The sequence below is a fragment of the Chionomys nivalis genome, chromosome 3 (assembly GCF_950005125.1).
Source record: "Chionomys nivalis chromosome 3, mChiNiv1.1, whole genome shotgun sequence".
Classification (NCBI taxonomy): Eukaryota; Metazoa; Chordata; class Mammalia; order Rodentia; family Cricetidae; genus Chionomys; species Chionomys nivalis.
In genome coordinates, this window is record NC_080088.1 from 113426487 (window position 1) to 113449477 (window position 22991).

General features: G+C 48.6%; 1 protein-coding gene across 2 annotated transcripts in view; it reads right to left on the minus strand.

Annotated features, from left to right (window-relative positions):
- Positions 1–1549: 1549 nt before the first annotated feature.
- Galnt9 (polypeptide N-acetylgalactosaminyltransferase 9) overlaps positions 1550–22991 on the minus strand; it is a 72215-nt gene continuing 50773 nt past the window's right edge. For both annotated transcript variants that reach the window (XM_057764234.1, XM_057764235.1), the window contains 6 exons: positions 19834–19951; positions 8950–9135; positions 7148–7285; positions 4775–4870; positions 3545–3712; positions 1550–2424 (listed from right to left, as the gene is read on the minus strand). In XM_057764234.1, coding sequence (XP_057620217.1) covers positions 2278–2424; positions 3545–3712; positions 4775–4870; positions 7148–7285; positions 8950–9135; positions 19834–19951 — 853 coding nt within the window. In that variant the 3' untranslated portion in view covers positions 1550–2277. The remainder of the gene's footprint in view (positions 2425–3544; positions 3713–4774; positions 4871–7147; positions 7286–8949; positions 9136–19833; positions 19952–22991) is intronic.

A 22991-nucleotide genomic window follows, 5' to 3' on the forward strand; every position in this document is an offset into this window, starting at 1 on the left:
GCAAATGGAGGGCCTCAGGCAAGCGACATGGATGTCTTGGCCCCTACCTCACAGCCCCTCCCAGGCCAGGAAGATGCTGAGGAAGACAGGTGTGTGGTTTGCCACGGTTTGAGGATGTTTTTAGGTGAGATCCTATGAGGTTATGGTTTGCCAGCCTCATCTGACTGCCAGTTTGCCCAGTGGGTACACATCAAGGCAGCTCCATGCTTATGAGCCTGTAATGTTTTCCATGTGAAGGCACGGGCTATGTTTAGCTACTACTGGATACCAGTATCATCTCCTCACCATGTGAACGTCAAGCCTATGAGTGTCCTGTGTCCTCCTGTGGTTGGAGGGTAGTGAGGGTCCCCTGTCGTGAAAGATAAAATGAAGCCCATAGCTTCTCCAGCTACAGGAGGGGAGATACTGAGGTCCCAGCTTTGGGAGGAGGACGGGGACACATGTCCCATGTCTTCCCTATAGTAAGAGAGCATCATGTGTACTGCTGGTAATAGCTCTGTATCTTCCTCCAAGAGGCCAGGAGCCTGGACTGTGGAACTTGGCTCACATCGGGCAGTGAGAGGTGTCCTGCTGTCTTCTGGCCCTTGCAGCAGTTTCCTTCCTGAATCTGGTGTCCTGAGCAGGGTGAGGTAGTGACCTCCTGGAAAGAAGCATGTTAGGAAGGGAAATGCCAGGCCCATGGCCCCTCTGAAGTCTGAACTGCTCAGCTGAAATAAGTGTGAACAGGGCTATGACAAACGGGGTCTCTGTTGAATAGAAATTCTTTCCTGCTGACCGTACGGAGGGACATAGGGAGCCAACAGTGGCCCATAGTTCTACCTCTCTGAGACCAGAAGAGAGGTCAGGAGCTGATTAGTTTTCAGCAGTCAATGGTGAGTTCTGACGCTTCATGGGTGCAAAGGAACAGTCAGTTCCCAGTCTAATTCCTCCTAGGAAGGAACAAGGTTCTCTCCCTGCTCTTAGTTAGGAAGCGTGGCTACTAAGACCAGGTTGGCAGCCCTGGAGTGGGCAGAGCTTAGGAGTAGTGGCCATATCCAGAGCCTCACCACAAGCACACCTACCTCTAGCTGCCCGGCCAGTATGGCCTCCTGCCAATGCTTGCCATTGACACTGTGGTGACCGATCAATGTCCATGGGTGTCAGTGACTGCAAATAGAGTAAGATGAGTCACTGTGTCCTGAGGCCACTGTCTGCGAAGACATTGGCCCTGTCCATACAACTCTCCTGCCTTGTGTCTTAGAAACCCTGGCTTTCAGCTGCAAGTACAGCTACCCAGTGGCAGGCCACATTTTCCAGCTCTGACCACCAGGGATGATAACAGAGGCAAACAATTCTGAAGGCCAGTGACTCCACGTCTGTCTTCTCCCTCGCCAGCTGGGCCACAACACAGTGAGGCCAGCCCTCTTGTACTAGCAAAGATGCCTGGAAGCGTTCCCTAAAATTCAAGATATTCAGAGTGTTTGGCTTTGCTAGCCACGCAGCGTGGCCTGCACTCTGTGCTGCAGCTCCAACACTGTAGCCACAGATGGTCTCAGACAACAGGTATGGCTGTACGCTGACAAAACTTTATTTATAAAACAAATGAAGGGCCAGGAGGATCATCTGACGATGCCCACTGCGTACATGGAGGAGCAACAAGAGACTTACTTCCCAGACTGAGACTCACGCCCCACGACTGCCAGGCTGATCCTCAGGAAGAAAGGAGCAGGTGTTGTTGGCTGGGTCTGTCTGTCCGTGTGATCTCTCCCCATTGCCTCGTTACCAAAGCACAAGGGGCCACTTTCTGATTTTGCCCTAGATTATGTTGAGGTTGAGCAGGTGAGCGAGGGGCAGCTGGGCTAGGAGGCCTGACTGAGCCTGCTAGGAGGGCAGGGTGCTTGGCATGAGGACGCACCTGCCTTCAGCACTCTTTCCATAAGGGTTATGTACAGGGTTAGTACATGCGTGGAGGCTGTCCTCGCAGTCAGCTGGGGAACACTGTAGAAAAGGCACGTGATTTGGTCTGGGTGTGCACTGTCCTCAGATGTCCTCCCTCAGGCAGAGCTACCTGTCCCAGGAAAGTCTGGTTCCTAAAGCAAACTGAAGCTGTTGCTCCCAGGCCTCCTCTGCTGTTCCAGGCGGCAGGGCCCAGCCCTGAGGTGTACAGGGCCCACATTGCTCTGGGTCTGTGGGGGTGGGCGAGAAGTTTCCATCCTGGCTCCAGTCCAGGATCCCCTGAGTCCTGCCGCACTCAAGAGTCCGTGGGCCCGAGTGTGTGGAGGTGGGGTGGGGCAGAGGTCAGTGCCTGGCAGGTTTGATCCAGTTTCGGATCATCCACTTCTGCCCTGAGCAGCGCTGCACCACCAACCGCAGCCCAAAGTTGGCATCTTTAGACATCTCTACCTCCAGACACCTGCCTGTGTCTCGGCTCACAATGGGCCCACTCTGTAGGACAAGAGAGATAGAGTTAGCTTGGGAGTCCATGATGCATTCCTGATGGGGGTGATCCCAGCCCACACTGTCACCATGAAGACCTAGGGACCTGTTTCCTTAGATTATGTGAATTTCCTCTTGCCCACTTCAGATGGGCTAGCATTTCTGTTCAATTCTCTGGGTTTCAAAGAGTTTCCACGAATATATCTAGGCCCTCTAAGACTGTTGTTTTTCTGAGTTCTCTTTGGCCCCCTTAATTATTTGGTCTATCTGTGGTCCCCAAACCTTATGGGCCTTGGCTCAAGCCTGGAGACTTTGGAGCCATTTCAGCAGGTTCTTCCATGCTGGCCCTCCCTGTCTACCTATCCAGTCTCCTGGGAACCTTAGACCCTCATTGACTCAGCAAGCAACAGTGGCAGCTCATCCTTACAGGCAGAGTAGCTAGAACCCACTCTTCCTACAAACTGTCCCTCTGTGTGGGATCCCTGGAGGCTAGGGGCCAGGAGAAGATCAGAGGATATGTGATCCATAGAGGCTGCTGAGTGGATTGGGGTGTAAGGAAGGGATAGTGAGGGGGGCTGAACCTGAATCAGGACCCAGACACCCATAGGAGTGGGGCTTGAGGTAAGTGAGGGGGAGCAGGGCAATGGTCAGCTTCAGAACCCTGAGGAGCTCCAGTGGCCAGGGCTAGTCTTACTCCATCCTCTCTGCCTGAGTCCAGTGCTGGAGCAGGCAAGGCTGTGCCTCCCTTTCTCTTCCTGTGTGACTCTAGTCCATTCTTATCAGCTTTCTGTGCCACAGGGCATGAGGTGGTTATTCCTGACTATCAACAGGATTTCACCAAGAAGTGCCTAGCAGTGCATGCCTCTGGGCGTGCCTGTGAGGGTGTTTGCGGACGAGGGCAGCCAGCATATACCCACCCCATGGGCTGGGGTGAACATGGAATAATAGAGGGAAAGGAAGAAGTCAGTTGGCAGAGGTTCCTCCCTTCTTCCTATCACGATGTGAGCTGCCTATGGCAAATCTCCTGAAATCATAAACACAAGTTAAGTCTTTCCTTTCAGCTGTTTCTTTCGGTCTTTGCCACAGTCATGAAGTCTGACTTTGCAGGGCTGTCAGCCCATTCACTGACCTGAGTAAAGTCCCATAGCCTCTGTGTAGGCCTGGCTACATCCTCACACTTCTTCAGGGTGGGCATGCGCCCCCGGCCATCATCGACTAGACACTTGGAGTCTGGCAGAAAGGCGGTAGAGCCCAGGGGGCCTAGCTGCAGGAGGCCGTCAGCACTGTAGCGCACCAGCTGGGGAGACAGTGGGAGATGTGAGCATAACTCAGGTTCAAGCTCAAGGTAACACATCCTGTCTGTGCCCGGGCGCACAACGTTCCACTCTAGCAGGAGAACGTGGTGTTGCTGCGGCCATGTCCATCATGACATGAACACTTTGTCAGGTGCTCAGGTCCCACTAGCACACACTCACTCCTCTTGAACCTGAGAAAATGGTGCGAGCCAGGAACTGAGTCACAAGTGTTGACAAGATTGGAGGGAAACCATTTACAACTCCACTGATAGCACCCTCCGCCCTCAGTCGGAGGCCATTGTGCTGAAAAGCAACTGGGAAAGGCCAGAAAAGCTTAACTCTCCCAGAGGCCACTACAATGGGTGGCACGGGGGACAGTAATCTCCCACTCATTGGGCCACTGTGTCAAAGCAGGTACCTTGCAGCCTGAAATTAAGAAGCACCCAGCAGATACTCGCTATCTATATCCATGTTGGAGGCACCAAAACCATGGACTCAACAGAAGTCCAGGTCTACCCAGATGTATGTTCATGAACGAGGTTCAGGTTCAGAGAAGACGGAGCTCAGCACTTGCTGGGGAGGTATCATTATCAACAGCAGAGAATGGGATTCACTTGTGGCTGGGATTAGCCACATAGAGAAATGAACAACCCCAGCCCTAAACTGCAAAGGGCACTTAAATCTGGCAATCCTGTCTCAAAATGATCCAGGCTTGCAAGCACAGCTAACAAGAACAGAATGGAAAACAACTTTTTTCCTCCATCGTGTCTAGACCAGGCAACACTTTATCATGACTTCCACTAATCTACAAGACCACCTGAGAAAAGACATGCTGCCTCTATCCCCTTTAACTAGTCCAGAAACCAAGGCAGGGGGCCAGTTCATGACTTGCCAAGGCCCATTTGACCCAACAGGCTTGTTTTTAACGTAATGGCACCAACTGCCTTTAGAGTCCCAAGCTGCTTCATACTCTTCTAAACTTGGTCCCAACTGTCAAGGGATTCTCCATGACCCATCCCAATGCCTGTCCTCCCTTTGCTTTGGGAGGTCTAGGTGCTGCCTACCTGTGAGGACATGCCATGGCAGGGGTAAAGGATGGCCCGGTCATCATCTTCTGCCCCTTGGTCCAAGCAATAGCCACTGGCTTTACTGTTTCTCACCTATATCCAGAAGCAACAGAGAAACTGCAGGTCACTGAGGAGGGTCCCAAGGCTGGAGGGAAAACTCCCAGGAACTCCCCCACTCTGTCTCCCACTTAGGAGCAGAGGTGACCACTTGGTAGCTGACTGTGGGCTACCTGTGATGATCTTCACATCCAGGATTCCCCACTTGGGATAAAACCCTGGGGCTTGGCATCTGCCTGGGGCAGGGCAGGAGGTATGGTGTAGTGTGGGAGCAAGGAGGAGGAGGTGGAAAAGATGACCAAGTGAAGGGAGGCTAGTTCCCTAGCAGCCTGGGGAGAGATGACTATGCTTGTCACACAGACATTCTGTGAGTATATGGAAAGTTAGCTGGCCTCCAGCAGGCGAGGCTGGATTTGGTCAATAGGATGGCTTGTGTTACTAGCTTAGGGACATGCCTGTGCTAGTATCTCCTCCCATGCAGATTCAGAGACTTTTGCCTCCAACACACTTTGGTCAAGGACTGAAATAAAAGTGACTGTGTATACTGAGCTCAGGAGACAGTTGCTGGTCCCCCCAAAGTACACATTGGATCCCTCGCTCCAGTTCCCAGCTGGTGGAGGAGTGATAAGACCCAATCATCAGCCAAATAGTCTCTAACCTATGTAACAAGCCAGGGCACCCACTTTGCAGCCCCCAGGAGCAGTGGTGAACTTAGACTCTGACTCCAGAGTTATATTCTGTTTTACCCTACTGGGTTTCAGGCTGTGGAGTTTTCAATAAGTCAATCACAGAGCACACACCCCTAAAAGGACAGGAAAAGTCCTAGGGTCACAGCATCTAGAGTTGGGTATGGATCCCACAGTGGGCAGAAGAAGGAGGGGCAGCACAGCAGAACAGAGAGGACAGCCGCTTCCCTCTCCAATCACTTCTGGGAAAGCTCTGTGCTCACAAACTGGATCTGACTAAGGGGTGGCCCCACTCCAGGGATGGATGGGTCTGCAAGGACTACCCACAAGGCCCCTTGGCCCTACCCATACAACCTCCCTCTCTAGGGAAGCTGGGCTGTCCTCATGCGGTTGAGTAGCTGGGATAAAAAGGGTATGCCCTCCCCTCTTCCTGCCTGTTCTGTGGTGGGATACCTCAGATTCCAGACCTGGGCCAAAGTCCGAACACAGGGCCTTCTCCCCGGTTTTAGAGAGGGCTCTGTGCACAGATGTGCGCTCTGAAACTCAGGGCAACACATACTGAGCTCAGGAGACAGTTGCTGTCTCACGTGCTCGTGCTTCTGCATATGCTTAGAATGCACGCATTGTGGTGGGAATGTAGCTATGTGGCATTGGTGCACAAAGTGAGTGTTTGGGGAGCTCCATGTATGTGAACACTAACAGTATGCACCTGTGACCTGTGTGTGTGCACGTATACCCATAGGGGCAGACATGCTTCGGTATGTATTTGTATGGCCTCATGCACAGGTATGCACGTGATGAATGAGCATAAATTTATGTATTCATGCATGTATGAATACACATTCATGTGTAATGCATTCATGCACACATGCATCTTGATATGAATGAATGTGAATATATACACAGATGTGTGCAGATGTGTGATGGGCCTGCGAGTTTATGCATTTGTCAGCATGTGTGTAATTGCATGTCTACATACGCATGTGTAAACACATGTGAATGTCTGTTTATACATGTGTATATCTATTTTGGGATATTTCTTTTTATAATTTATGTATTTTTGATAGATGAAGTGGTGCACACTTTTAATCCCAGCAGGAGGATCTATGTAATTTTGATACCAGTATGATGTACATCAAAATGTCTACAGAATAGCTAGGGACTATGTCTTCAAAAAAACCCAATTAATTAATTAGTATTTATCTTGTGTGTGGCTGTATACTTTTCATGGAGTGCACGTGGAAGTCAGAGAACAACTGAGGGAGTTGGCTTTCTGCTCCTACCATGTGGGTCCCAGGGATCAAACTCAAGTGCTCAGGCTTAGCAGCAAGCATCTTTCTCTGCTGAGCCATCTCGCGGATCCATTTATTTGGGTATATTCCTGCATGCAAATGTGCAGGCATGTTTCTATGTGAGCCCAACAGTGGTGCTTCTCATGAACACAAGTATACCCATGTCATTTGGAGCCTCAATGTCCAAGAATGTGCCTGATAATATAACACATTTATGCAGGTGAGTTCCTGGTGTTAGGACACAGGACGCTGGGTATAAAGGCCTGGGGCACAGGTGCTGGGGTGCTGGGCAAGAAGGTCACAAGCCCAGCGGGGCCCTGGTGTAGAGGCGGTACCTCTCCGTACGTGAGCGTGTTGTTGTAGATCCTCATCTCAGGGTACACGTTCTCCAGATACCATTTAAAGCTGCGGCATTTTAACTTCTGGCGCAGGGCCAGTCTCTCGGACACATCCCCAAAGTCCACTCCTGGGTTCTGTGGGGCACAGCATGCAGGAGAGAGTAAGAGTTGCAGATCCATGCTACCCCATGATTTCCCACGTCAGGGACTTCAGGGGCCTGGGTTCACCATCCTTAAGAGTGGCCCTGGCTGCAGCCTTGTGCCACCATGGTCTCATCTTGACCTCCTGACCTGGAACTCACCGAGGGTTCTGGCTGTGGGTACAGACATGGCCTGTCCACAGCTGCCCTACTTTGGGGAAGAGACCTGTGCTCTGTTCTTCCTGCCTGATCTGTGTTGGATTTGCCTGTGATTCGGTGACACTCATAATGGGGCCCTGGACCAGAGTGTATCAGTCAAACTGAGTTTGATTTCTAGGGGGTTGTCACCATGACTGAGCCCCGGACACAGAATTTCGCAAGCTACGAGGACAGCCACCCTTGGTAGAATGTCATGTGTTAACGCTAGGAAGGCTCAAAAAGGGACCATATGGATCTCCACCATGGCTAAGCACACACGGCAGCTCCACTGAGTTCGTGGTCTTTCTAGGGAACTGTGAAACCCGAGCTGCTGTGGAGTTTAGTGCCCTGTGTAGGCCCTGAGCCATCAGAATATGAGGTGGATTGGGAACTGCCCCGTCCATGGCCCTCTGATGCTCCATCTCCCCACAGGTCTAGGGGTAGAGCAGGTTCAGGCCTGGGCTAGTTTGAGACCTGATACTTTTCATGTGTGGTCTTGGAACAGTCTCTTAACCTCACTACTAGCCTTGTTTTGAGGATTCAATTAGTTGTAGTACTCCTGACTGAAGAACATGTATTTCCCTCCACTGAGTGGATCTGGGGCTGGCGAACCTCATGTGTGGCCCCTGGGGCCGGCTGTGATGTCCTATTTTCCTTTGCAATGTTAACAGAGGTATAGTTCTGGATTCTCCTAATCACCTTGTGCTATAGACAACAGGATTCTCGGGTTTTGCCTCTACTCTACTACCATCTAATGGGGTCCTGACCCGTGAGGCTGGAGGGAAGCCTGGAAGGGGACTTTGCAGGTCCTGAGTTAAGGTAGTCAGTCTTGTGCATCTCAGCAGGGTTGTAAGGAAGGGAGGTGGTCCGGTCCAGATGCTCCACATGCTTATCCAAACGCCAGGTGTGCAGGCTTAGTGACGGAGAGCCAATTTAGGATGATGAAGAGAGACACTTAAAAAGGCTAAGTTGGCCAGGCATCAGTGACCCAAGCACAAGGGAGAAAGAGGAAGACTATTGTGAGTCAAGGCCAACTGGGGCTGCAGAATGAGTCCCCATTTAAAATGAACATATTAATACAAGAAATCACACATGTACCCTGAATCAGAATATAAGGCCTGGTTCTACTATGGGACAAAAAAAAAAAAAAAAAAAAAAAAAGAGCCTATTTGCAAAAGGCTGGACCAGCTGGAGAAAGCAGCACTGGGGTGGAGGTAAGGGCACACCTGACCTTTACTGACAACCTTTGGTGGCTACCTGTAAATTACCTATGGTGAGGGGAAGGGTGTGGCCGCTGTGGCTGGATCAGTGAGAAAGTGACAAGCCCTTTCCTACATGACCCACCATGCAGGGAAGGCTGCCTGGAAGTGGCCCAGTGTTCCCGAGTCCCTCACTCCCATTCCCTCCCTAGGGTCTACGAGCTTCCCTGTATCCGCCCACCCCACCAGGTACCCGCCTTACTGTCATGGGGATATTCCATGCCATGTACACATGGGACTTGAAATCATCCATCCACACCTCGGCAGCCCTCAGCGCATTGCGCTTGGCATAGTAGTCAATGTCATTGTTGTATGGCTTCTTGGTACGCTCAATGTGGGCCACACGGGAGCACGGGAGTACCTCCATGCTGCCTCCACACTGCCACACCTGGGGTGAGAGGATTGGACCTGGTTAGACGCCAAGGAGCCCACCTGACACGCCAGGTAACCCAACATAGCACAGGAGGACAACTGGTCCAGTCGAGTCTGGAGCTCCGAGGGGCCTGGATATTTTGGGTTTGTCAGAGGAAGGTGTCTAAGAAGAAGCAGGGACTAGGGGCTGTATCCACCAGGACTTGGGCAAGAAGCTGCCTCCCCTTTGGGATTTCCTGTCATGCCTGATTTCTCTTCCATGTTATATGACTGTGGATTTGAATGCCACCCACCCCACTCAGAGCTCTGGGTAGGGTCTCTCAACCACCTCCCTAGCCCAGCTGCCAGAGTCAACCTGTAGCTGATTTGGGTTGACTAAAAAAAGGACCAGTTGCCCAACAGAAACTGAATTGGAATCTCCAACCCCTGACCCTGGCTCATTTTTAGATGCTTTCTTTCCAGTATCTGGTGTTATTTTGATAGCCTGTGAAAATACTAAGCGAGGGGACTGGGCTACAGGAAGTAAGTCACTAGGGTGAAGGCTGCCTCCTGTTGCACTCTGCTTGATGGGAACAAGCACCTCATGTTCCTACCACAGATGCACCTGCTTCTGCTGCCATGCCTTCGCAGCCACGGCAGACTGAGACTCTAAAACCACATACCCAGGTAGATGTCTCCTTACTTGAGCTGTTGTTGATGCTTCAGTCACAGAGAAGCGAAGAACACACGCAGCCTCTGGTACCCTACACAAACGCATGACCCCAGCAGAAAGTAGAATAGCTTGCTTTCTCAGAAATCAAACATTGAAGCCCCTCATCTGCGGCTCTGCAGTAGAAATTGATTTCACACTCTGGTTGCCAAGCACAGGCTTTGCTCCAGCCATTTCAATTATGTTTAGCTCTCCCCAGCTGTAGGGCAAATCTCCATGAGATAGCGAGTGGCTCAGTGCCTTCTCTCTGCCCAGGAATGGGATGTTCGACCAAGTGTTCCTGGAGTGTCCTGGGTAAGAGCTCTGATACTCCAGCATAATAAGTAGGCCAGGGAAGATGCAGACTGGGAGAGGAGTTCATGCTCAGCCTGTCCCTAGGGCTGTTCCGCATGGCAACATTTTGAACTGGGACTTGCACCCGTAGATCCCTGACATGGACCTTGGGGCTTCTCAGCATCCATAACTGTGAGTGGCTTCCTAGGTCCACCTAGGTCTTGCTGGTCTGTTTCTCTGGAGAATTCTGGTCAATCCCCTTTTTGTCCTGTGCCGGTCCCTGCTCCCATCAAAATGGTGTTCTGTGACCCACACAAACGCATAACATCGCATGAATTCAACCACAACAGATGCAAGGGGATTGTAATTTTTTTTTTTTTTTTGAGACAGGGTTTCTCTGTGTAACTACCCTGGAGCTCTCTTTGTAGACCAGAATTTCAAATTCACAAATCTGCATCTGCTTCTACCTCCCAGTGCTGGGATTAAAGATGTGCATCACCATACCCAGCATAATGGAGTTTTTTCTTTAATAACAAGTTTCACAGGCATAGTGACAATGCCTGAGAGAAGTACCTTGAAGGAGAAGGTGGGCTCATCACCTTGAAGGAGAAGGTGGGCTCATCACCCACGGCCTCGGTCATTCACCTTCACTGCTGAGGGCCTGAGCTCAGTGAGGCTGAGCGGCACACTGGGAATATTGTTGCTTGCCTTATAAACAGGGAGCCGCAGGAAGGCGCCTAGGGCATGATGTGCCTCCTGGCAAGGATCTGTTTCCTGTGACCTACTTCCTCCAGCATGGCCCCGCCTCATAACCTAAAGTTCCCACCTACCCAAATAGCACCACAAGCTGGGGATCAAGTCTTCTATATACAAACCTTTGGGGACATTCCATTTTCAAACCATGACACAGGAATGAAAACAAGGGAATAGCCAAGACATTCTAGACAGATAATGAGGGCATAGTCAGTTACTAGATATAAAGTATTTTACAAAATACTTTAAAATGAGGTAACGGTTGAAAGTAGAAAGCTCAAAACAAGTACTATATATATATAGACACACACATATATACACAAACATACACATGTACCACTCACATATACAAATATATATGATCATACTATTCACACAACAATACATGCATACACACAACACACACTGACACATAAGTACACACATCAACACACACTTGCATGCACACACACACATAGTACATGACAGAGGCTGTTGTTCTTGTGACAAAGATTGGAGGAGCCTCTGTTTTACAACTGTGTAGAGGCAATTACGAGGTCACTTCTTTACAAGCACGCACTGTACACTGACCAAGATCTTAGGGTGGAAACATTGTGCCAACAGAAAACACCAGGAAAAGCCCTGTGCCTAGAATGACAGCCAGATGCCACAGGAAGGGGCTTCCCAACCACACAAGAAGCTGATATCCCTGAGGGCAGAACAGCTCTTCAACCAGCCAGAGAAGGAGCGGCAAGTAAGAAAAGCCAGCCAGGGAGAGAAAAACATATGGTGAACACATGCACACAGCATTCACACTCATTCAAAACCACAGAGCTACATCCTTAGTGTCTGTTATATTTGCAGAAATTAAAAAAAGACAGTTGATCAGCCCCCGCATGCCACAAGGCCTGGACAATAACCTCTCTCAGGCATCACTGACAAAAAAAAGTCCACATACACTATACTCACATATACACACTTACAGAAACCACACAAACATGCACACATAACACATTCCACACATGTACACAATATCACACATGTACACACACATATACACATGTGGATATACCATGCTCATATTACATATATATATACATACTAGGATATCGCATACATATACATATGCACAAAGACCACACTATACACCATATATATACACACATATACATACATACACCACATGTATTCAACAGACATATCACACATGTATACATACAACACATATGTACACACATACTACACTCATCCCACATGTGCATACACCATACTCACATACACATAAAGATTATATATTTACATACATGTGTACATATACACACCACACCTATACATACATACACAGACATATAGGCACACACATATACATGTACCACACACCACATTAATATACATGCATTCACAGATACACACTTACATATACTCACATTGAAATATACCACACATATATATCCTTTCGGGGGGGAGGAAAAAGGCCTAGCATTTGTATCAAAAGCTGTATAAACACAAGCCTTGTCTCACTGGTAGACTCCATTTCCAGAGCTATGTAGGTAGTCAGACCAAGCCATCAATTCATGCCTGATGACACAGAGAAGCCACAAGTGCCTGCCAGGTAGTTACCAGAGCCCATGAGTCTGAGGATGTAAAAGAAGATGAAGGCCGAGAGGTGGGGGTGCAGACCTTTAATCCCAGTTCTCGGGAGGCAGAGGCAGGTGGATCTCTGTGAGTTCAAGGCCAGCCTGGTCTACAAGAGCTAGTTCTAGGACAAGCGCCAAAGCTACAGAGAAACCTTGTCTTGAAAAATCAAAGTCAAAAAAAAGAGAGAAGATGAAGAACTTATGGTAAATGTCTGCAGCAGACTTGCAGCTCCAGCAGGTCACCTCGAGGATATCTGAAGGACCACAGCTAAGGCACAGACATAAATAACACGTGGCAATGCTCATCACACATGACCTATTGCATGCATGTGCACACACATAGCCACAAGCAGGCTCTGAGCAGGGGCACACCTGACACTGACAAACTGTGTGCAATTTCAATTCTATTTGAGCCAATATGTTCCACCCATCCCCATTTACAGCAGGACAATTTCATAAAGGGAGTAGAGCAGTGGGTAAGAAGGCGGGCAAGCACCTCTCACAGCCACCGTGAGCTCCCACTGCATACACAGTTGCAGGAGTTAGTTCTCATGCGCTCCTCTACAATGGATGGGGAAACTGAGGCTGAGACAGTGAGCAAGCCGAGGCAAGCTTGAATGCAAGTCTCAGGGATCTATGAAGACACACTGCCTGTGACGCTGCTTCTGTGCATGAGGTAGCAGATACCGTCCATCCTCTTCCTCCAGGTAAAGAGGCTCAGCTTGTGGCCACTCTTGTCCAACACCCAGAAAGCAAGGGACCCCTGTGCTCTGTCTCACACTGGCATTCTCACTGAGCTACTGTGGTCCATCAGATATGTCCAGGCGAGCCCTGCTGCTTGCCTGGTTGTCAGGAGCCATTTTCCCAAAGATTATAGCAGGGACCATTGTCCTGGGGATGTTTGCAGAGAGCCCCACACCCCAACTGTATTGAGAACTGTTTGTTGGCAGAGCCCACCCCACACCCAACTGTCTTGAGAGTTATCTGTTAGCGGAACCTGCCCCACATTCCAACTATCTAGAGAACTGTTTGTGGTTGGAATCACAAAAGGAACGATTCCGCTTGCATAGAGAACTAGGTGTGTCGACTCGAGACTTCCTGACCGAAGACTCGTGACCTCGTGACCGACTGGTGACCAAGCGTCGACTGGTGACCATTGCTGCAGGATCCCTTCCTGCCCTCGTCATGCCCCTGCCCCCCATCCCAGCCCAAATTCCTCATTCAAGGGCTATATAAGCCACAACCATTTCACCAATAAAGTGAGGCTTTGACAACAGATCTTGCTTGGCCTCGGTCCTCTTTCCCACCCATGTCTTTTCAGATAGCGCCTCTCCGGGACCCTGGAATAACTGACCTGCCAGGCGGGTTACAACCCTAGAATAACTGACCCGCTGGGCCGTTACACCTGGTAGAGTTGCTTGGGCTGTGTAGCCAGTGCCCTTAGAAAGCTCTTGGCAGCCTACAGCAGTTAACACAGGATCTGTTGGAAGCAGGCTGCTTCTAGGCCACCCATTAGCAGGGGGCAGTTGAGACATCCCAATATAAGTAACATTAGTGTGTTAATGACCTCAGATCTAACACACAACTCAAAGGTGCTCTCTCAGCCCTCCTACCTTGGACTCAGAGCAGATATCCTCTTGGGCCTAAAATATCATCCCAGGGAATGGCCTGCTCCTGCCTCAGACATACACCTTAATGCTCATCGTATTCATTGACCAGTTCAAACGTCCTATCTCCTCTCCTCCCTTTTTTACTATATTTGTTCTCAGAAGCCTGAAGACAGAGCTCAGTGTAGAACATTTGCATCTCTCAAGTCTGAAGGTCCTTGGTGCCACCATGGAGCACCGAGGGACTGAGGGATCTCCATGAGGAAGACTGGGAAGATGGGGGACTCTGAGGGTGACACCTGAACAGAGAGACATGAAGGGACAGTGGGAGCCAGTCAGGCTATGAGGCCTGTGGGGTAAAGTGTCCCTGGTAGAGGGTCAACAGTATAGAGGCTTTGGGGTAGGTACCTGTTCGGGATGCTGGTTGCAGTCACAGGCTCATCATGGTCTGCTGGCCATTCCCTGTTTCCACTGCTGCTGACCTGTGATTAATATGATGGCCCACATAACCTTCCTAACCAACTCAACCCAATTAGAGAAACAATTTTCATCCCTGTGATTGTAGAGATGCCATCTGCACATCCCCAGTGAAGAAAGTCCTGGAGCCAATTAGGGGGAAAAGACTCTGTCTCATCCATTAGGTTTAATAAAGGTCAGGACAAAATCTAACAAAGTCTAGTCTGGAAAGCCGGCTGCAGAGAGGAAACTCAAGGACTTGCTCCCACATGGTAAACTTGCCTGAAGCTACTGAGAATGCAGCTAGCCCAGGCCCACCACATGGGGCCTTACCTTAGCCTTGAAACTGATTTTTACAAGGAAAAACAAAGAAGAGACTTGAGACCCTGTTCTTATTTTGTAGAGCCACTTCCAAAAAGTGTGTTCTAGGGGCTGGTGAGACGGCTCAGTGATTGAGAGCACGGAACAGGAAGGAATGGAATAGGAGCGAGCACCGTTATCCATCCTCACAGTAGATGACAGCTACAGGAGGAGTTTCGCCATAACTGGAGTAAACACACTCCCTCAGTTTGTACAAAGGACTGAAGTTAACTGGTACAAACACACTGGCCATACCCACTTTCTGGCTATAAAAGTCAGCTGGCTGTAAAAGTCACTGGGAGACTCCCTCCTGTGCTGACCCCAAGACGTGATAGCGACAGGCTGACCAGGCAACGCATGAGGAGAAGACAATCTATGGTACTGGGACAGCAAAGGCAGTTTAGATTGCAGCTGTGACAAGAGGCAGCAAGAGTTCCATGGAGGGGTGGGGCAAAGTGACAAGGAGCAGAAACAATACAACAATACAGGGGACCAGAGGTAGAGTTGAGATTGGAAAAAGGAAGAAAGAAGAAGAAAGAAGAGAGCCATAGATGTGAAAGAATGGGCCCTGGTTGCTGGAAGAATGCAGAGAGCTGCAAAGCCTTAAGGGCTAAAAGATCCTTACTTCCAAAGTTGGAGAGCTGGGACTCTTGTCACCCTAGATCAAAGGGTCCCAGCACCTAAGGCTATCTTGAGAGCTGTGTCACTAGAAGTTGACACCTTCAGCTTCTCAGCTCTCTGAAGCTGAGAATCACAGGAGCTGCCAAGTGTTTGGGCTGCTGGTAGTTTGACGCCCAGGGCAACGAGCCTCCATCTGGAGTGTCCAGAGCAGTTTGGTTCTGCCTTCTGAACGGTCTGGAGCCAGAGGCCTCTGGGTCTGCTAGCCCAGTCCCCAGGCCTAGAACTGCCAGCCCTGCAGGAACATCTCTTTGCGGCCCAGGATTCCTATCTGGGTAGAGCAGAAGGACCCAATCAGCTGGTGGTAACACTGAACGTTTCCCCTGTGTGTGCTCACAGGCACAAGTTCCCCCATTGTCTCTCAGGATGGGGTTGAAATATAAGGTTAGGCAAGTATTTCAATTATGAGGTGTTAAAGCCCTCCTTAGCATGGATCTCAGCTTCAGTGATCAGTCACGCCAGAGACCATGCACCAGAGACCATGCATACATTAGCTGTGACAGGATAATAGGTCCTTTGGGACACCATAGCCACACCCAAGTTCTCACAGTGGGTGGGGGCATGGGTCCTGGAACAGTCAGAGGTGTCAGTCATCCAGTGGTGTAGCCGCCTCGACGGGTTACTCTGTCTAGGGTTTGTAACCCGCCTGGCTGGTCAGTTATTCCAGGGTCACGGAGAGGCACCACCTGAAAGACATAGGCTGATAAGCAGGAAGGAGGCTAGGCAGATTTGTCGAAGCCTCCGTTTATTAGAGTCATGGTTACAGCTTATATAGCCCCTGGATGAGTAGCTTGGGGGGCTGGGGCACGGGGTCTTGCCACGTGGTCAACGCCCGTCACGTAGTCCGAGAGGTTACGATCGGTCAGGTCAAGATTCCTTGGTCAGGAAGTCACAAGGTGACCCACCTAGTTCTCTAGATAGTCTGGAATGTGAGGCAGGTTCCCTTAACAGAGGCTCTCTATTAACAGTTAATTTGGGTGTGAGATAGGCTTGGTCAATAAGACTATTCTCAATACAATTGGAAAGTGAAGCCCTCTGCAAAAACTCCTCACGGCGGTGCTTCCTATAATAATTTGGGGGGACACGGCTCCTGACACAGTGGGGTAGCCTCTGGGACTTGGGGAAGGGGTGCGATGGTTAATTTGGATTCTCAACTCAGTAAGACTTAGAATTACCATGGAAACACCTCTGGACCTGTCTGTAAGGACGTTTCTAGATTGGGTTAGGTGAGGAGGGACAATCTTTCTTGAATGTGGGCAGCACCATTCCATGGGTTGAGGGTCCAGACTGAATAGAAAAGAAATCAGCTGAGCACCAGTGGCCTCTCTCCTCTTTCTGAACATGGACACAGTGGGATCGACTGCCTCACGTTCCTGTTTCTGTGACTTCCACGCCGTGATAGGCAGCACTTTCAAACTCCTGACCAAAATAAACCTTTCTTTCCTTCTGTCCATAAGTTGTTTTTATCAGGCATTCAGTCACAGCAGTAAGAAGAGTGACTAAGACTGGAGGCCAGTGATACAGGGGCACGGTGTGTGAGTTCACCAAGACCCAAAGACCTGGACATGGCAGCTGCTCTCCTGAGCCATCATGGAGATGGGTTCCAGACCTGGTTACCTCCCTTCTTGCTCCTAAGTGCCCTCTGTCTTTATTTCGGAGTCCTCAGTAACAGCTGCCTCTCCTGAGAAAGTTACTCTATATCCACCTGCTTAAAGAGTGAAGAAATTTAGAAGACCATGACCCTCATCCCACAGGCAGTTCCCCAACTCTGTCCCCTTAAGTCAAGGTCACAGGTACCCTGTGAATTGACAGCCAGCAGCGATGGCTTGCTACCACTGTCATCCCACCTGTCTTCTGCCGTCTCGGGCTTGGCTTGGTACACATTCCTTGTTTCCAGACCATTCAGGCACTATGAGTGGGGGTGGTGATGGACTGCAGCTACCCAAACCCGGGGTGCCCTGACTCTCCCAGCTTGCAAGTCCCTTTTGTTCACACCTATGTTCTGGACCTAGTGGTCAGCCCAGCACCACTGTGGGGAACAGGAGCATAGCCTGAAGGGTCAGCTAGAATGACACTGATCAGGCAAAACATCTTCCATGATTGCCAATGACTGCAGAGATACCCTTTCTCTGGCAATTTCTGGAACCACACCACATGGAGGGCTCTTGGAGGAGCCATCTTACATTGATTACTTTTTAATGCAAGAGACATGCTTTAATACTAGGGAACCCTGACATTTGGGAAGAGCAGAGATTCCTGTGGATTCTTTAAGAAAAGGTGCCCAGCAAGGGGCTGCCCCCACAGTTAAAGGGACCTGGAGCCACACAGGTGTCAGAGGAATCAAATTGGGTACTTGGGGGAGGGAAGGTCACCTTGTTTTCTTGCCATAGGCCAGATCTGGAGAGGCTTGTCCTATAGGCTCCTGGTTTGGGGGTTCCCCCAGGACTCTGGGTCCCTGGATAAGTGGAGTTCATCCCTGCAGAAGCCTTTGGAATTCAGATTTCAGTCTTTAACAATGAGAGCAGAGGCCGGGCGGTGGGTGGCACACGTCTTTAATCCCAGCACTCGGGAGGCAGAGGCAGGCGGATCTCTGTGAGTTCGAGACCAGCCTGGTCTACAGAGCTAGTTCCAAGACAGGCTCCAAAAGCTACAGAGAAACCCTGTCTCGAAAAAATCAAAAACAAACAAAATACAAAACAAAAACAATGAGAGCAGAGGATCCTGGGCTCAGCCTCCAGAGCCTTAGGGTTGAGCGGGGAAGCCTGGCTCGGAAGAAGGCTGGCCTTCCTCCTGCCCAGCTCGCAGGGTTTTGTAGTATGCTGTGTTAGCTCTTCTCACCTCCCTTCCTTCATTGCCATTTCCCCTTCTTCCCTCTTTTACGATTTATTTTACATTTCTGAAACGTCTGTTTCAATGCAAGCTCCCCTAAATGCAGTCATAAATAAAAACAGAATGTACACGTTAGGCTCACTTGTGTTTCATACACATGAGGGGCATGCATGTTACACCCTCTTGAATTCTGTGTCCAGGTCTCTGCAAAGAATAAGAGCTACCTTTAGGTGGAGTCATGCCCTTGTCTGGTCTCTTAAGGATTAATCCTGTGGGGCACTGGACCACCCCTAGGAAGGTGAGTTTACCTTAAGAAAATGTACTTTTTCTGATGTAGAAAAAAAACTCAAAGTAATAGGATTGCTGTTATAAAGAATTTGTTAATAGATTTGCTTAGGTGACATAACATTACACAAAATGGAATTTAGTTAAGGGGGTGCTGCCCCCAAATATTCCAAAGGTAAGTAGCATGGTAACCAGGCCTGTTAGAGATAAGTAAATTAACAATGCTAGGATATAAATGCTTGTTCACAAAGATTAGCCAGCCCTTAGACTAATCCCCCAAGAGCATGCCTTTGACATGTTCAAGGGGGCCGTGCAGGGCCACAAGCAATGTTAATTCCTGGCCTGCCATAAATCCCCCAGTTCTCTTCTTGAGAAAAGCGTAATTCTGTCAGATGGATAAGATGAACCTAGGTAACATTTATTTGAAAAGAACAACACTGATTGAATAATTTTAAGGAATTATTCTGGTGAAATCTTTGCTCCGCGAGTCTCCCACTTGCCCGAGTTTTTTTTTTTTTTAAATATTTATTTATTTATTATGTATACAGTGTTCTGCCTGTACATATCCCTGCAGGCCAGAAGAGGGCACCAGACCCCATTACAGAAGGTTTGTGAGCCACCATGTGGTTACCGGAAATTGAACTCAGGACCTTTGGAAGAGCGGGCAATGCTCTTAACCTCTGAGTCATCTCTCCAGCCCATCGTGTGCCCAGTTCTGCTTGTCAACCTCCACCGCAAGCTGTTCCCCAGCTCCCCTCATAGAAGCATCGATGCCTTCCGTGGCTGCTCTGTCTTCCCGCTCTAACCAAGGTGGAAGGGGTGTTGAACTATATCCAATTAGCATGAGGACCAATGTGTTCCCCACTGTGTTCACCTGGGGCCCCTGCTCTGAGGATGAGACTTTCCCATGCAACCCCACCAGCCCATGTGTATAACACAGGAATGATAGTTTGGAGCACTAACAGACATGCTCCATCTGCTTTGATTGGCTCACAGGCAGAACTTCACTCTTAAAACTGTTGGCAAGGACTCTCACTAGGCCTTTGTCTTGTCTGGACTAATAAAATCTCCCAAGCAGCATGGGGCTCGGGCCTACCCTTGTAAGCAGTCTTGGCTCCCCAGAGCATGCCAGTCTTGTGCCCACTCACCCTCATTCCCAGTTCAATGTTCTCTGCGCCGTACACCTCCATGCCTGGGTCCAGCAGGCCAATGTCCCTGAAATACTTCCGGTCCACCACAAATGAGCAGCCAATCATGGCAGGTGTCCTGGGAAAGGAGAGATACCGAGTGAGGGCATCACTATGGTGTCGCCCAGAGCCCAGTCTGCCTGTGAGACCAAAGCTGAGTCTGCACCTTCATATCCCCATGCTTCTTGTTCCCACAGACATCAAAGTGTCCTGGGTATGGTGAGAAGGTCATTTCTTCAGCTGCTACAGGCCTATCCTTGTATGCCGTAAGCCCTGCCGCTGACATGAACCTGTCCTTGTATACCGTAAGCCCTGGCAAAACAGTACAGACCAGAGTGGTTTTGGCCACTGTTTTCCACGTGCCTTGCCCCTCGTCTTCCTCCTTCAATGTCTCGTCTTGTTGGTGTATAAAACTTCAGGAACACATGGGGCAGTTCTGTAAGTTGAACAATTCTCAGCTTCATGAACCTTGACTGACATCAGTCTGAATGACAAGCTCTGAAGTCACAGGGTAAACAGCTACGCAGCTGTAGTCAACAGACTACCAACTGCCGTGTAATATTTCAATTTAAACCCACACACTTAAAAATGGCAGCAAAAAGCCTTTTGGCATTTTGTTGAAATCATGAATGGATATGCTAATTATCTAGGCACCAAAAATCCATAAATGTCAACCAGGCAGTGATGGTGCACACCTTTAATCCCACCAGCACTTGGGTGACAGAGGGAGGTGGATTTCTGAAATTCCCACCCTTCTTGTTCCTAGTGCTCCAGAGTTAATGCCCGACTGGATTCTCCTTTAGACTCTCAGGCAGGAGAGACAGCAATACCAAGACAGTGATGTACACCAGACTATCAAACCACCTCCGAGGGTAAATCTAGGAAGGAGGCTATCTATATCTGTCAGGATCTCCTCTGTGACTCCTGGTCCTTCAGAGTGAGGAAAGCCATGTCATGCAGGACTCACCTGGTCAAAACATTTGGCTTGTTTCTACACTGAGTCTGTTATTTTAAAAATTGCCATTACAGACACTTGTATATAAAACTTTTAATGAACTGTGCTTTCATTCATTTTGAAAAACCTGCCAGCCAAACTGGATATCAACATGTAAAAGAATAAAAATAGGTCCATATCTATCACCATGCACAATACTCGAGTCCAAATCGATCAAAGACCTCAACATAAAGCCAGCCACACTGAACCTTATAGAAGAGAAAGTGGGAAGTACACTTGAATGCATTGGCACAGGAGACCACTTCCTAAATATAACCCCAATAGCACAGATACTGAGAGAAACAATTAATAAATGGGACCTCCTGAAACATAAAAGATTTTGTAAAGCAAAGGACACGGTCAATAAGACAAAATGACAGCCTACAGAATGGGAAAACATCTTCACCAACCCCACATCAGACAGAGATCTGATCTCCAAAATATACAAAGAACTCAAGAAATTGGTCATCAAAAGAACACATAATCTAATAAAAACAAATGGAGTATAGACCTAAACAGAGAACTCTCAACAGAGGAATCTAAAATGACTGAAAGACACTTAAGGAAATGCTCAACTTCCTTAGTCATTAGAGAAATGCAAATTAAAACAACTCTGAGATTCCATCTTACACCTATAAGAATGACCAAGATCAAAAACACTGATGAACAGCTTATGCTGGAGAGGATGTGGGGTAAAGGAAACACTCCTCCATTGCTCGTGGTAGTGCAACCTTTTGGATGTCAGTGTGCTGATTTCTCAGAAAATTAGGAAACAACCTACCTCAAGACCCAGCAATACCACTTTTGGGTATATATCCAAAGGATACTCAACCGTGCCACAAGGACATGTGCTCAACTATGTTCACAGCAGCATTGTTTGTCATAGCCGAAGAATGGATGAGGAAAATGTGGTAACTTACACTATGAAGTACTACACAGCAGAAAAAAAATAACAACATCTTGAAATTTGCAGGCAAATGGATGGAGCTAGAAAACATCATTTTGAGTGAGGTAATCCAGACACAAAAAGACAATTATCACGTGTACTCACTCATAGATGGCTTTTAGACATAAAGCAAAGAAAGCCAGCCTACAAACCACAATCCCAAAGAACCTAGACAACAATGAGGACTCTAAGAGAGACATACATGGATCTAATCTACATGAGAAGCAGAAAAAGACAAGATCTCTTGAGTAAAATGGGAATATAGGGACCTTGGGAGATGGTTGAAGGGGAGGGGAGAGGCAGGGGGAGCAGAGAAAAATGTAGAACTCAAAAAAAATCAATAAATAAAAAAAGAAACACAGATTGGATCATGAAACCTAACTAAGCAATATATAACCTAAAGCACAGCCATTCTTAGAAACTCATGCAAGAGTAAAGATGTAGATAAAATATTAAAACATGCCAAAACGTGAACAAAGCTGGAATCAAAGTACATTCAAATAAACAATATTCTAGCTATCAGTACTTAAAAAAAAAGAAAAGAAAAGAAACCTGCCAGGAATAGTGTCTAGATTATACAAAGTTCTCGTGTATTTAAAAGAGATTGCCAGTTCTCCAAAGTGGCTTCCACCAGCCAGACATGAGCTTCTGTGTGCTCCACCCACTAAAAGTATTGTCAATCTCTGTTTCACCCATCCTCTTTTTTTAATATTTATTTATTTATTATGTATACAATATTCTGTGTGTATGCCTGCAGGCCAGAAGAAGGCACCAGACCCCATTACAGATGGTTGTGAGCCACCATGTGGTTGCTGGGAATTGAACTCAGGACCTTTGGAAGAGCAGGCAATGCTCTTAACCTCTGACCCATCTCTCCAGCCTCAGCCATCCTCTTGAGTACACACAGTGGTATCTCTGCAAGGGTTCAATTGTGAGTTTTTCATTGGGGTTTCTGTCCAGCTACTTCCCGGTGTTTAACCACATGCACATCCTTTTTATGCGGCATCTGTTAAGTCAGCCCCACTGGTTAGCTGGTTTCTGGCAGCAAGGTTAACAGTTCGTGGGTTGTTCTAAAGAATGTGCTTGGGAACCACCATCCCACCAGACTTAGGCCTGCAAGCTTGTGCTCCACTGTCTCTTGGATATCCAGAGCCTGCCACAAACTGTGGGGGATGCCTC